At 36.0% G+C, this 16,058-nt stretch overlaps 1 protein-coding gene across 1 annotated transcript in view; it reads left to right on the top strand.

Annotated features, from left to right (window-relative positions):
- The window catches only part of LOC134527756 (calreticulin), a 50,023-nt gene that overhangs the window by 5,116 nt on the left and 28,849 nt on the right, over positions 1 to 16,058 (top strand). Inside the window, exons 4-5 of the mRNA XM_063360684.1 lie at positions 6,106 to 6,257; positions 12,706 to 13,014. Of these exons, the coding sequence (XP_063216754.1) occupies positions 6,106 to 6,257; positions 12,706 to 13,014 (461 nt within the window). The remainder of the gene's footprint in view (positions 1 to 6,105; positions 6,258 to 12,705; positions 13,015 to 16,058) is intronic.

Genomic DNA, 16,058 nt, shown 5'->3' on the forward strand with positions numbered 1-16,058 from the left:
AGGTTTATTTTTTATATAAACACTGAAGTGTAAATGTCCTCGAAAAGGACATATTCCTTCATCAATAGTCAGGTTTTCTGATGGATAAAAACAAGCCTTACATTGACGGACAAAATGATTTAAAAACGGCCTGACTTTACGTAGAGGGTAGTGATTTTCTTGTCCTCTTGGTACGTAAGTAGCATTGTCATTTATGTGCAACATGAATAGTATTGACCGGAATCTGTCTCTGCTAAGGAGACGGCCAGGAAATGGAGTGTGCATTATGTTGTCATTTGACCAATAATCTGTTATCTTGGGTTTCCTGACTAAGCACATGTGAATGATCACTGCAAAGAAGTAATATATTTCTTAAAGCTTGACAGTAGTCCAACGCTGCCACATTGAATTTGGTTTCAATTTTTTTGCCCGTTTCATTTTGTCAATCATGGTACCTGCATATAGATTTGTTTCAGTCTTTATATTTTTTATACATAGGTAAAACAAGTTTCAAGCTCATTTGGCAGGTTTTGAATAATTGCATACAAACCTGATGTGTCAGAATATTCAGACGATGGTTCATACAAAGACTCAGAACTGCAGTTATCAGCTTCTGAACCAGAAAAAGCATAAAATTCTTCATGTTCAAAAAATTCGTCGCTCTCACGCAATCTCTTTGCCATTTCTACTGCAACAAAACCGCGGTAATTCCCCTGGCACTATGAAACACACCCGAAGAAGCTTCAAACGTAAAACAGTACAGCAGATGCCATCTAGCGGCAACCGATAGTACTACAACGACTGTGGAAAGAACGCCCGGCTATCCAAGCCCGTTTATCTCTCGAGCAAGCACATATTAGTCCATGAAAACGTGCGCTTGAGTGAGGCTCGAGCGCCGTTCAAGTGTATTAAAATATTATGCTCGAGCTGAGCTCGAGCATGGACCCGACTGTGTTAAAAAATGACTTCTTGCAGTTAGCAACATCATAATTGTTTGCAATCAAAATTGCAGGAACTTTTCCATCCATAATAAATAACTAAAACTGCAGAAAATTTGGAAAAAACGTACATTCTAAATGGCCAACATACCCTTATCACATACTCTGACAGTGTAGAATCAGGCTCTGCCACTAGAATGCGCTGCATAAAGTGACTCCCATTTTTTGACGACTTTCCTATATTGTTTTAATACAATATTTGGCACTACTTACGTTGTGTATCCCGCAAAAGGGTGTTTTTTAATTCAAACTGTATTTTGTAAAATTTGGTTATTGGGGTGCAAAAAAAGTCTGGGTAAATTGTAAGTAAAATGATTGAAAACGTGAAAGATGTTATGTAAAAATTTGAATTTGTTAATAGTGCTCAACCAAAAATTCCCTAAAATTGTGTTTATGAGTAATACTTGTCCTAAAAGTTCCTACTAGTTTCTGAGACATCAGTTTTTCTCACATTTCAATACCAGTGAATTGCTGCGACCGCGGCCATTAATTGTTTACCTGTATTGGTTTATGCATTTGTTTTGAACTTTTTCAAAATATTGAGAATGGTCGATTATATAAGATTAGCTACATTAAAAATACTTTCAAACATTGTGGATAGTTAGTTAAAAATCTAATTTATTTCTTAAAGTTGCTTAGGAATCACTAATCTAAGATGTATAGCTATCCTGACATAACTAACCGTCCACAATATTTTTAATTATTTTTAATGTCTCTAACCTAAAGTAACACGATTTCACAGTATTTTTAATGTAACCTATGACAGGGTGGCCACCAGCCTTATATTTGGGGAAATGCGGGAAATATGCATGTATTTTAGTCTTCGGAAAATCCTGGAAATATGCTTGAATTACTTGTTGCCAAGAATTTCACATATCACTCTCGCAGATAATAAGTCTGTTATTTTTACAGGTTATGTCAAACCCTAGACTTTTGATATTAAAATTCATTTAAAATTAACAAAAATCCAGTAATAGATTTATAGTTTCCTAATTGGTGGCAGTTCTGCTTTAAAGTGGTTTAGTCAACTTTGATTAATTTTTACTACCAGTGGCATATTGAAAGTTGGTGACTGATCACCAAACAATTGAATACCTTTATAGTCCTTGTTGTATTATGTAATAATATACTAACAACCCGTAATCTCGTACATACAATATTTATTAAGTCCTTTCGTCATGTTACATGTTTTATCACTGTCGAACCTGTGTACCAACATTACCCCTATCCAATCAACATTACCAACACATAACACATACCAACATTACTAACACATCATCATCCCCTTTCCACGTACATTTAGTGTTTCCATTTTTTAATTAATCATGCTAGTTACGTATTACCACTTAACACTTTATTTCTTTACCTCAGCTGACTCATCATAATATTTCTTTACAACAAGCATGCAACATCTCTTACACATACATTTTGCTCTTTACATACAACACTTACAGTATATGTACATAACCCTCCTCAAACTTAAAGCGAACTGACCTGACCTAACTCACCTTATTGACAATTAGTACAAGTTTTCTTTTTCAGTTTTCTGAGAGACCGTGTGTTTGTGGTATTTATTTTTGCCCCTAATCATTCCTCTGTTTCAACTCCCATGCTCTCCTTACTTGGTTGAGCTTCGGCATTATTTGCGCTCCATCCTGGCCAATCCTCTTCCTCCCCACTTGTTGCTAAGTCATATTGGACTGTTTCCCCAATACCATCACTTGCCTCCTTGTATGTGTTGTTACTTGTGCTAGATAACTTCAGATCACTGTAGTTTTTTCTAGTCACGTACTGATTGTAAGAAGGCTTTAAGTCTTTGGATGTACGCCTAACCACGTTACCTCTGTGGTTGGTAACCCAATAGGATCTAGGTGCTGTATCATATTAACTTATGATTTGACCCCTTTTCCACACTTTGTTCTGGATGGTTCTCTCTACCACATTCTGCCCAATCCTAAAATCTAGATCTTTTCTGCCTGCTGTTTTGTTATACCATTTCCTTGTCCGATCATCTCTTTTCCTTAACCATTGAGAAATCCCCAGGTGTAAATTAGGTTGGAGTTAGTCAACCATGACGGATAGCTTGGTTCATACCAAGCGACTGTTTAATAATTCTGATGGGGAGACTCCTAGACCTGCAATTGGTATATTTGGATGGGCTTGTAATGCCTCCCGATAATCAGTACCTGAATAAACGCATTTGCGCAGTAGTTGCTTGGCGATGTGTACCCCTTTCTCTGCAAAACCATTGCTTTGGGGGTACCTAGGACTACTAAGTTGAAGTTCAAACCTGTCCCTCGCGAAATTCCCAAATTCCCGGGAGCCAAATGGTACATTATCCGCAAACAATATTTGAGGATCCCCATGTGTTAAAAAAATTGATTTGAAAGCATCAATCACATGTTCAGCAGTTTTACCTTGTAGTTCCGTTATGTCCAACCATTTAGAGTATGCATCTATCACAATAAGGTAACTCTTACCCCCAAAATCCAAGATATCTGTCGATACTCGCTCATATGGGAGTTTGGGAATTTCTCTGGGCAGATATTCATGCTTCCGATTTCTAGGAGCATACTTTTCACAACTTTCACACTTAACATACATTTCTACATCATGGGCCCATCCTGGCCAGTACAGGAGGCTCCCTGCTTTCGCCCGTGACCTCTCAACCCCACTATGTCCCTCATGCACTAATCGTAACATTTCTGACCGCAAATTTCGTGGGCACAAGTATTCTATCCTGAAAAAAACAAAAAATTCTCTTCTACAAATATGTCATTACGTATCTGCCAAAAAGAACTAACTAGGATCAATTTTCATTTTGTGTTCTGGCCATCCTGTAACACAATACTTCATTAATATCTAAAGTTGTGGGTCTTTATTAGTTTCTCTTTCAAACTGCGCTCTTCTAGATGGAGTAATTGCCAAATTTTTCGACACGCTATGCACCATTTGCGACATCCTTACATCATCTTGGACATCATCAGTTATATAGGAACGAGATAATAAATCAGCAACATACATTTCTTTGCCTGGTAAATATGACACTGACAGGTCATACGGCAGAAATTTTAGCCTAAGTCGTTTAAGACGTGTGGAGCCTATCTTGCTAACTGGTTTGGTCATTTGGGGCACCAGGGGTTTATGATCTGTGACTACTCTTATTCTATACCCAAACATCCACTCATGAAATTTTGTTACACCAAAAACTATTGATATCATCTCTTTCTCAATTTTTGCCCAGTTACATTCAGTTTCTGTTAACTTTCGCGAAGCGAAAGCTACTGGCTGCCCTTCCTGTAATAAGCGTGCTCCTAGACCTGTCTGGGATGCATCACATTGCAAGGTGATGGGTATTGCTGGGTGAAAACTCTTCAAACAAGGCGCCTTAGCTACTGCCTCTTTTAACTGACGTAGCGCCATCTCATGACAGGGTAACCATTGCCATGTTACATCTGATTTTCGGAGGGTTTGCAGCGGTTGTTCAAGTTTGGACATGTCCTTTATGAAGGGTCAAACATAATTGAACATTCCTAGAATGCTTTGCAACTCTTTAAGGTTTTTGGGTGGTTTAATTTCCATCAAAGCCCTGGTTCTCTCTGGATCAATACTCATTCCCTTAACAGAGAAAATATGTGCCACATACTTAACTTCTGCCTGTTTGTACTGAACTTTGTTAGGGTTAAACTTAACCCCTATTTCCCTGGCATTGTCTAAAACTGCTTGTACATCTATATTATGTTCCTCTTCGGTCTCCCCATAACAAATAATATCATCTATGTAGGCTATGCAATTTGGGATATTACCAAAATTTTCGTCCACTTCCTCCTGGAAGACTTCAGGGGCTGGAGCTAACCCATTCAGCATTCGTGTGTACTTATATGTACCATAAGGGGTGGAGAACATGACATAGTTCATAGCATCTTTACTAAGTCTGATTTGAGAAAATCCTTCCTTAAAATCAAAAACTGAATAATACCTTTTTTTGTCTAGCTTATCCTGAATATCTTGCAACGTTTAGATTACATACCTTTTCTTGAAGATGACCTTGTTAAGATCTACCGGATCTAAACATATTCTTACGGTACCATTGGGCTTATCTACAATCACTAATTTGAGATTGACTGCCTTGCCTTCAATGTGAAGAGTTTCCTTCCAATGTCGCTGATTAACCTTGACCTGGCCTGACGTTTGCATGAGGATACAACCCATTTTGGTAACAAATTATATATTTTGTCATCTTTATTTGAAAATAACTATGAGAGAATCGTTTTATAAACATTAATTGTCAAATTAGTATACCTCTGAACTCAACCCAGTAGTCTCGACAAAGTGATCGTATTTACCAACTGATCTTAAGCTTGTAGTATATATGTATATAAATATGTAACTACTATCACACATAATTGTCATGGCATGTGATTCTGACCTTACATTAAGAGGTATATTTGGTGTATGGTCTTAGAATAAGTTCACACACAAAAATGATAATTATAAAAATACTGGCACATACTAAACACAAAACTGAACGAAATAATAATTTTATATGTGTGTATGTGTATATATATACACATACACATACATACACATATATATGTATATTTATACTATATATATCTGTATGTATGTGTACACACACATGTATGTGTACACACACATATCTGTATGTATGTGTACACACACACACTTTTTACATAAAAACTGTATATTTTCTTATTTAAAAAATAAATTTTAATAAGATATTTTTGTTTTTATTAGGCATTCTTTAAAGATAGAAATTGATGTAAATATTTTCCTTTAACAATGCCAACCCTGGGCCCATGTCAAATATTGTGTTTGAGTGTATAAGTTATTTCCAAGCTTATGTTTTCAGAGCAAGGTGACTTTGGAGTAAATCCTTGGAATTGCATTCGGTAGGACCTGGGTTCGAATGCCTGGTCATACATCCATATTTTGGTTATCCATGGAGTCCTGAAATTGCTCCCTGGTAAATGCTGGTATGATTCCTTGCTGCTGGCCATGCTGATTGCTTCCCAATTACTATGACATGTATAGTTTTTATTAGTGAGAAACAAACCAAAATAAATTTTCAAACAAATTAAGTTGTATGTTCTGTCTTGTTCCTCAGGACCCGACATTTGCGGACCTGGCACCAAGAAAGTCCACGTCATCTTCAACCACAAGGGCAAGAACTTGCTGATAAACAAGGATGTGCGTTGCAAAGACGATGTCTACACGCACTTGTACACTCTCATCGTGAAGCCGGACAACACATACGAGGTAACGAGATGATTCGATTGCTGCAGTGCCTGGCCAGGTGTCAAGCTTCGGGAAGAGGGACATTCTGGTATAGTCAAGGAATGTTATATTTTTGGAAAGATCATGAATTGGTCAGGGAAATATAAAATATGTTCGGAATTATAATGAAATGACTATAGAAAGTCTAATCATGTATCATCGCTAACTGTACTATGCATTGTGTATTTGGTTTAAGTTGTAATGCTGTTGTGCAAAGGGTTTTTGAGCAGAGGTGTTAATAGCATGTGAGGTCGATCCTAACTGTTATGTCTCTATGTTGAAACATCAATTCATGCCTAGTTTACAAGCTTTTTTTACTGTATTTAAGAATATATAAGCTAAAGATACACTGAGACAAGGTGTCTAGCCAAAACTCAAAGAGAATTTCCTTTTTTTTATTTTGGATTGACAACAAATCTTTTCACTGACCAAAATATATATTAACATAGAAAATAACCATTAAGCCTTTTTTACTGTATTTAAGAATATATAAGCTAAAGATACACTGAGACAAGGTGTCTAGCCAAAACTCAAAAAGAGAATCTCCTTTTTTTATTTTGGATTGACAACAAATTTTTTCACTGACCAAAATATATATTAACATAGAAAATAACCAATTAAAATTTTTGGTGCTACCTTCCAACCCTGCCATAGTCACAATGTACGGATTCTTCAAGGTGGTGACAAAACTTCTTACACAGTAACAAAAAGCATGAATACTATGCACAAAGTGATATTTCTTACTTCGCACTCCGAGGGATCATTAAAAATTGCATAACTCTAATGTGTAATAAAATGACTGCTCAAAAATACTTGGCACATTAGCATTGAAACAAAACCAGGTTGAACCTAAAATACAATATGCATGACATAGTTAACATGTTAGCAATACAGGATGGACATTTGTCAAACTATTTTATTTAAATTAACAGACTTTTTTTCAGGTTTTTTTCTGTTTTGTCTGATACTGGAAAACCTGTTGAATGATTGGTTATACTAGGGAAAGTAAAATTTAGTTTTTTTTTCTTTGTTCAATGAGATGTGTTTTAAGTAAGAAGTTTTGTTCTTTGTTTACTTGCTTGCTTTGTTTAGTGAACAGTTTAGATGGCCTTACAGTTTGTTTTGTTACTTGGCGAAGTGCCATTCTAAAAACAGCTGGCTGTCTGCAGCTGAGCTGGCAAGCTCTGGAACGTACCAAACAGGTGTCAATGGTGGCCTTAACTTCATAAAGACTTTACCACTGAAGCTTCCAAAAAGACTGCTTGTGTAAATAGTCAATTATCAATATAAAAATATATATAAGGGAAACCCTGGAAATGTAAGGCATTCAGACTATTTTGGCAATTTTGATCATAATTGTTTACTAATCATGACAAGACCCATCATAATATCTTGTTATTTTAAATTTCGAGTTGCTAATCAACAGCGGGTTTATTCTAAGGGGTTAGACAGATCAATGAAGGCTTTTTTATAAAAAAATAAACTTACAAAATACAGTCCTTTGTGATTGGTTGTTAGCACACTCCCGATATATTTTACCGCCCCCCATGGGATTTTATGTTCCGATTTTCTCAAATACATACAGAAAATGCCAGAATGTCTCGGTAATTGAAAGATCTAGAAAATTAGCGCTGCTGTGTCGCACATCTGTCTGTTCTGTATCCTAAAACCATACCAAGTGTTCTAGAAACATAATTATAGCTTCCAAATAAATTCAGAATTAAAATATAGGCATAAAAACAATGTTGAAAGTAAATAACGTACTGAAAAAAGTTTGCACAAATTACTCAAGGTAAAACAATGTGAAAAAAAAGTTTATCATATATATAAAGGGCTTTTCAAAATAAAAGTAATTAAATATAGGAATCAATGACAAAAACATACATGTCAAAATATGAATACAAATTTTTGTCAGCAGACCTTAAACCTCCATAATCTGCTGATAACTGCATTACTAAGAACACACTGCAAAGTTGGGTAGTGGTCTTGCAATCCCATGTTTTTAAACTTGGACAGAATGAGTGAACATTAACCTAGATCTTGATGATTTTATAATGATGAAGAAAAAAACTTTCTAATGTTTGAGACCACAAATTAACCATGAAATGACATAGAGAAATATTTTTGCCTCAAATCAATCTTGATGAGAACTGCACATTACTATTAACATACTCACAACTACATATTTCATATTAAATGACCCAAGTAATAAGTAAACATATTTTTGCTCAACCTGTAATTTCTTTACAATGCTAGATAAACTTAAAAGTTCAAAAACTTTTACATGGGTTTGTGTATTCTTTTAAATGAACTTTTGTACTTACTTATATATTAAATATTTTCAATTAAAATATAAACACGTGCACAGCTGCTGGTCATATTTCTTTCATAATTGCATGTTTCTGATTTCTTTATATCATTCAGCCTGTTCTAAATTAAAACAACCATAAATTACCATCAAATTTTCTGGCACGAGTGTAATTTGAAGCAATTTGATGTACAGATTGATTTTGTGGTATGGGGCTCTGTTTAGTGTATTTTTTTCCTACTATTGATCCCTTTTTGTTTAAAACAGTAATAAGGCTGTACCATGGTGTGTCCAAAATCAGGAAAAATGGGATAAACTCTAAATAGTTGGAGAATGTTGTACTTCTGAAGACATCAGGGAACAGTGATGGAAATATATGATAGTTCTGGGAATATAAATTAAATGGTTAGACGAAAACAGCCTGTATTGCTAACCCATTAACTGCATTATTTCATTGCACATTTTGTTAATTGTTGGTTATTGCAATGCTCTTGTGCCAAGTAATTTTGGTACAGTAGACTCCCGATTATTCAGGTGGGTTATCCGGTTTGCGGATAACTGTGCTATGTTTAATTTACATAAATCATAAAAACAATTATTTTTACCTTTTATTTTTGTGCGCGCACAATGGCAACGGCACTTGTGTAGCATTAAATACAATGCAATGACTTAATAATGTAACTAATCAACAAATAATATTTTGCTTTTTCTCAATATCTTTTTGCTTCCTTCATTGCATAATTACTTCTGACAAGACCCAAGTGTTCAGCAAATGTTTATATTAGGCCATCCTGCATGTCAACAGCAGCTCTGGAGAGAAAACCAGAAGCTTTCGGGGCTAGTTTACCATTTACCAGTAGGATGCCTAGTAACAAACCATGGCAGACATGTGTTTAGTAAACAACAGTGGGAAATTATGTTAACAGGTTAAATAATCTTTCTAATAATAAAGAATTTTAAGTTTATGCTTTTTAAATTCTTATTAGAACTGAAATATATCTCTTACATCAATAACATTATTTTGTAACTCTGAAATGTTGGTAGTGCCTACATAGGGAAAAAAAATATTATGCCTATATTATATAAAGAATGCAGTATGTTAATTTTTAAATTTAATTTTAGGTGGTATAATCTCTAAATGTTACTGAACATTTATTCAAATGTTGGTACCTACTTCAAATGTAGTATTTAGATACGTATTAGTACTGTAAATTAATTTTAATGGGAGTACCGTATTGGTCCGAAAATAGGCAGACCCTTCTACAGCACACTCAAAATCGGGGAAAAATAGATTTTAACTAACTAAAATGATTATCAGCAGCATATTACCACAGTAACACTTCAACTAGGTAAGTTAGTATTTATTGAACTGACAAAATGTGTTATTCTTACTTATCAAAATATATAAATATATATAAGCTGTGTTTCCGTTTATTTTCACATTCTTTTGTAGTTGTGCCAACATTTTATACGGCAATGGCTACATTTTCTAAGTTCATAGAAATTGTGACGTAAAAACATTTACCGTTACGTTTAATTTTGACGTAAAAAAACCCAAAATGGTTTCATGTAAAACGTGTATGAATCAACCATAAAACAGCCAATATTGCAAATAGGTTTTATTGTTCTTGTTACTGTTGGTATGTACCGGTATTTTTTTATTCGTGTCGCAACTACAAGTTTCCAACACTGGTGCCATTTTGATTTTCCTGTGGTAGAAGAGTAAATAAAGCATACTACGGTAAATAACCTTACGGCAAAATTGCTGTTTTTACTAATTGTTTACTGTAAATACCACATTTTACAAGCAAATAAAATTACAGCAGTCTGTTAAATACAGTTCATAAATAACCAGACCGAGCTTTTAAAAGCTATGTGCTACAAGTGACCACATTTGTGTACTTAACTTAAAATATGATACGTTATTGCGTTATTGGGGTTAAGTGTGGTTACTAAATTTCTAAGTTGGAAAAATTACTAATTCCACGTAAGTACGGTGTAATTTTAGGTCAATGAATTGTATATCTGATAACATTTTTATGCCATAAATGATTCTCCTTGAAATGTGTTTAATTACACTATTTTGGCTTGTGCCCCATTATAGGCAGACTAGATTTCAAGGTTGACAAACTGGCAAAAAAGGTTGGCCTATTTTCGGACCAATACGGTAGTGTCTTGATTAAAATGGTAGTCAGCAATCATACTTACTTATTTGGAAAACAAATTATTTTGATTAAAATACTCTCTTATGGAAAAAAGTATGTAACTAGCACTGTTGTTGGTTAGCGCTCTGTTTTACTGGAACATTTTAGTTAATTGCATTGAGGGACGGGTGTTACAGTGTTTGTCTAGATAGTTGGGATAAAAAAATTTCAATCTTTTTGTTTTGACATTGCTTTAACCGTGATTTTCTATTATCTGTGCACCCCAGCTGAATAATCTGGATGGAATCTACTGTAGTCATATTTTTTTGTCATGCTAAGCTGAATTCGATTCCATTTGTGATAGTGCCTCGGAGTGTGATGTAAGGAAAATCACAATTCATTTTTAAGGATTTTTGTTATTACGTAAACAGTTTGGTATTTACTTTGAAGAATTCATAATTACGTTGTGACTATGGCAAAGTAAAAAAACTAGTGAAAAATTTTCATGGGGTGTTTTCTATAAAATATTACATGTTATGGTCAGTGAAAAATTATGAAAGACCTAGAGAAGTTAAGTAATTCAGTTTGTGGGTTTGGTTTTACTGCATGTATACATTGTCAAATCCAACTAAGAAGTATTTCAAGGTACTTAGGAATTTAAACATTAGGGAAAAATTATTAAAAGGATAAAATTCTATGTATTTATAGGTGAAGTGTTAAAATTTTTAACCTTATTATGAGAGTTATTTTTTAGGGGAATTCCTTAAGAGAGCTTTACTGTATTTTTTTTACCTGTTTATTTGATGGACAAGGCATTCACTCCTGAAACTGCATATGTACTTATGTTGTCCAATGCACTATTATCATATATTCCTTGTAATGTTCATAGAAGGAATGGTTAGTTGGTGCCAGCTGTTAACAGTTTGTTGCTGAAATTTATTGTGAAATAATGGTAATTATTATAATAATGGTAATTTTGACATGAGTAATCCAGCCAATCAGCAGACGACATGCCATCCTGAGTATGACAGAAAAAAAAATTAGAACATTGAAGTGTAAATGCAAGTTTTTTAATTGATTAATCATTAGTGTATTTATTAAGTGCCAGCCACCTAGACTAAAAGTCCAAAATCCAATGAACACGCATATAGAATACAAGCAGGAAGAACATAAAACACACATACTGCAGTGATGATGAAGGGTTGTTTTACCCATTATGGGGGTCATGAGCACAAACAATGCCAAGGTGGTGATCGCCGTGATGTCCCTGTGCTTGCCATTGCTTTCGGCGGGATGAAGGTGAAAGGGACATCACGAACACCCAGCCATGAACCAAGGGAGAAGGTTTAAAAATTCCCCCGGAATCAAAAACCCGGGCCCCTTAGTCCACCAGCCACACGCTAGCCACTAGACCAAGAGGGCTAACACACTGCATTAATTAGTAAGTGCAAATATATTATTGATAGTGCTATTAGAATCTCTGACTATGCAGCAGACTGGCAGCTGTTAAAAGGTTCTAGCTTTCTAACACAAAAATTGCCACATTACTACTAATAGTAAGTCTTTTTCATTGTGTTTAATTTTTCTTATTTTATATGAATGTGATCCTGTGAAAGAAATATGTTAGAAAATTTTATTAAAAGGTCCTGTAAAAATTTTGAGGTTGGTTCACCAGGTATATGTGACATTCTGTGTATGAATTCAAAAACAACAAAACAACATGAATTGATTTAAAGTACATAAGAAAAATAATAGTGACAGACCTATGAATTTAGCAAGTCCTTCAGTGGTTCTATAGCCATCAAGTGGCAAGATTGCAGAACCATGGAAGGGAACTCCTTGGGTGTGAACCCTCCCATAAACGACCCTGAAAAACAAGTAGCAATGTTGTTGGGGTTGGGCGTCCAGCGGAGGGTCGATGGCGGTGTAGTGGTGCAGTCGAGATCTCGGAGGGCTGACGGAGATGTGGTGTCGGCAGGTGCTGATAGACAACTCCAAGGTGGAGTCCGGGGAGCTGGAGGCGGACTGGGACTTCCTGCCGCCCAAGAAGATCAAGGACCCGAGTGCCAAGAAGCCAGAGGACTGGGACGACCGCGCCACCATCGATGACCCCGACGACAAGAAGCCCGAGGACTGGGACAAGCCGGAGCACATCCCTGACCCAGACGCCACCAAGCCGGAGGACTGGGACGACGAGATGGACGGCGAGTGGGAGCCGCCCATGATCGACAACCCCGACTTCAAGGGCGAGTGGAAGCCCAAGCAGATAGACAATCCCAACTACAAGGTGAGAGTCAGCTTGTGCTCGTACGTTTCCCTCATAATTTTGCATTTAATAGCAGGGATGACCAGATTCCAATTCAGACTGCATATCATTCAGATTCTGAATACTGTAATTCAGTTTTTAGCTGTGGATAAACAAAGAAATCTTCAATTAGTGGAATTGAACTAAATCTATTTGTGTTTTTTCATAACCATATTTTTAATATTTTTCAAGATAATTTTAATTAAATAAATAATTACAGATATTAAATTGCAACATGTATATAGTTATTAAAACTTATATTAAGGAACAACCATTTAATAATTGAGTGTTTCAACACTATTGTTAATATTTTTTTATTTAGTATAGATTATTTAATATTTGAACCCCTAAACCTTATTTAGAATGGGTAGATTGGCTGTACTCTGTGATTCAAGTTTATAATTGAATCCGAGACTGTGGTGATTTGTTCTATCACTACTGTAAACAGTTAAAAACTTCAGTGTCGGGAAGCTACGAGTGGTGTAGCTTAGAGGGCTTGTGGGGCCACGGTAGTAGTCGTTACATCACTTGTCTGTCCCCCATGATACCTGGCGGAGTAGCACTCAAACCTTATGCAAGTTGTCATTAGCTTGTGGCCTGCACACTGACTTATTGCTCCATTCTCCATCTCACACCCTATCGTATCTAATGCTTCCTGTGTAAATGAGGTGTTAATTGCACTAGGGTTTTCAGTATCAGGGAAAGACAGGAAGACTTTGAATTTCAAGGTATTTTTACTTCCTGGGATAATAGGGGCATGATCAAGGAAATATTTGGATATTATAATTGAAATAAAATGCTAAAATACTTATCCTGTGTGACACACTTAAATTTTGTCATGCGTATAGAATTTGAGTTCAGGTTTTGTTGCAGTGCTGATGTTCCAATTATGTTTAGCATTGTTCCTGTATTGTGGCAAGTTAGACTGAATTCCATCTGTGATGGTGCCTCAAAGTGAGATGTAAGAAAATACTTTTTGGTTTAGTTTATCTAGGAAGTTAACCAGTTTTGTTACATTGCAGCTGATATTGTTAATATTCCATGACTACTTCTTTGTTTACAAATACATGTTAAGTTTAACTTTATTTAATTATACTATAGTTATTAAGTATTTTTATTATTAGGTGGATTTCGTAGAAATACTACCTATTGTTGCCGTTACAATGGCGTGACTGCCGGAACATTTTTTATATAATGTTACAATTGAATGTGGGTGAACTGGATTTGTAAGGGTTAGCACAATTAAGTTTTATTACAGTTTTATTAATTGCTAATATTTACATTACTAATAAATATTATACTTAAAAATGTCCAATCACAGTCACTGGCACTTAAATGCCTCTCAAGTTCCACAGTTTGCACTTCTCACTGGAGCTAGGCTCAAAGTGGTTTGCCTCTTACCTTGCGCCTGTCCATACACAGTCTCACTCTCTCTATCCCGTCGCTCTGCGTTGCGCCACACTCGAGGAGGTCTCTCGCCCACTTCGCCAATGTCGCACTTCACTCACGAAAATCTCTGAACTCTCAGAATGCGCTCGAAACTAGCTCAGAATGTGCTCGGAACTGTCGCGGAACTCCCATGGAGGCTGGTGTCGCTGTTTAGGTACTTGTGGCACCCTTCTCGAACCTACGAGAGCGGCTGTGACGAGTCACATCATCCCGGGCCGACCTGATGCCCGAAACATCGAGAATGGCGATGTTTATTAACTTCACTCCGCGCGACAGCCTCTGTAAGCCCAGAATTCCCAGGTCGCTTAAGGTGATAACAGTCGGAGGCAGGAGATTACGGGGGAGGGGGGTAGAGAGGATCCTTGTAATCCGGCCAGGCATGTGTGGCATGCCTTACGTCAATGGACGGTGTTACATCAGTGGCATCCAGCCTACTCCGAACCTGGTGCTCATCGTGGTCTTGTCTCTCGCGTTCGTAACAATAGTTTTTCGTTTCATGGTCCATAGCCTCAAAACCATTGTCAACTCAAAAGTTTATATATATATTACAATTTTGTGGACACGATAACTGCCGTAATTGTTCACAAATCACTTCCAAACTGATTCAAAATATAAACTGGGGAAATCTCGGTTGATTTCGTTACCCAAAGGGGTAGAAATGGAGAAGGGATTTTTAAAAAACAGAAAAATCGCAATAATTCCTATAATCTGATAAATATCACTTCCGTTTGAACATATTATAACTCGTAGGAGTAATACCAAAATCTTTTGTCTAAAACATTTTTGACACAACCAACCATAACTGCATAAGGTGGGAAAAAACATGGTGTTGGAGGACAAAAATCATAACTGTTCCTATTCACACCATCAATTTTGTTCAAAGTGTTTGTAAACCATATAGTGTGTTTTATCGCATAATCGTCACACATTTTATACTAAAATCAAGTTTGAAAAGTAGGGGTGCGACGTTTATGCAGAAAAAAAAAAAATTTGTTAGGCAAAGTTATTCATAAAAACAAAACCCATTCATGGATGGTTCATTTGTTTAAAAAGTGAAGTATAAAAGAGCACTCCAAACAATTAAAATTAATGAGTCATGCAATAAAAACCTTTCTTCAAAGCAAAATCTGTGATCCCAATGCGAGCCTGAATGATCGTATAACTATCGTAGTATACACCACGAAAGAGTGCGGGCCATCAAGTGTAGTTAACTTGGCACTCGACAGAGAGTGCGCGTTGCATGCAATCGGCAGATATCGATATTCGACTATGTGTGCGCGCTCTATACGGGAAGCAACATAACCAAACACGAATGATGCCAACTATTGCTGCCTACATATTTGTAAGTGGTACGCCGTGGTGACGCAAACTAATAGATAAAGGTTATAATGTTTAAAAAGTCTTTAAAATAAAATTTACACATCAGACAACTTTGTATTTTCGTTAATTAAATAAATGGTAATGTCCGAATAAATATTAGATTTCTACTTTAAAAGGCATAGTTTTATATGGAAAAAATACTCGCACAAAGCGCTTGGAATCTAACAGCGGGGCCAAAAACATCATCCGTCAATTAC

This window comes from Bacillus rossius, chromosome 1 (assembly GCF_032445375.1).
Source record: "Bacillus rossius redtenbacheri isolate Brsri chromosome 1, Brsri_v3, whole genome shotgun sequence".
In the NCBI taxonomy this organism is placed as follows: domain Eukaryota; kingdom Metazoa; phylum Arthropoda; class Insecta; order Phasmatodea; family Bacillidae; genus Bacillus; species Bacillus rossius.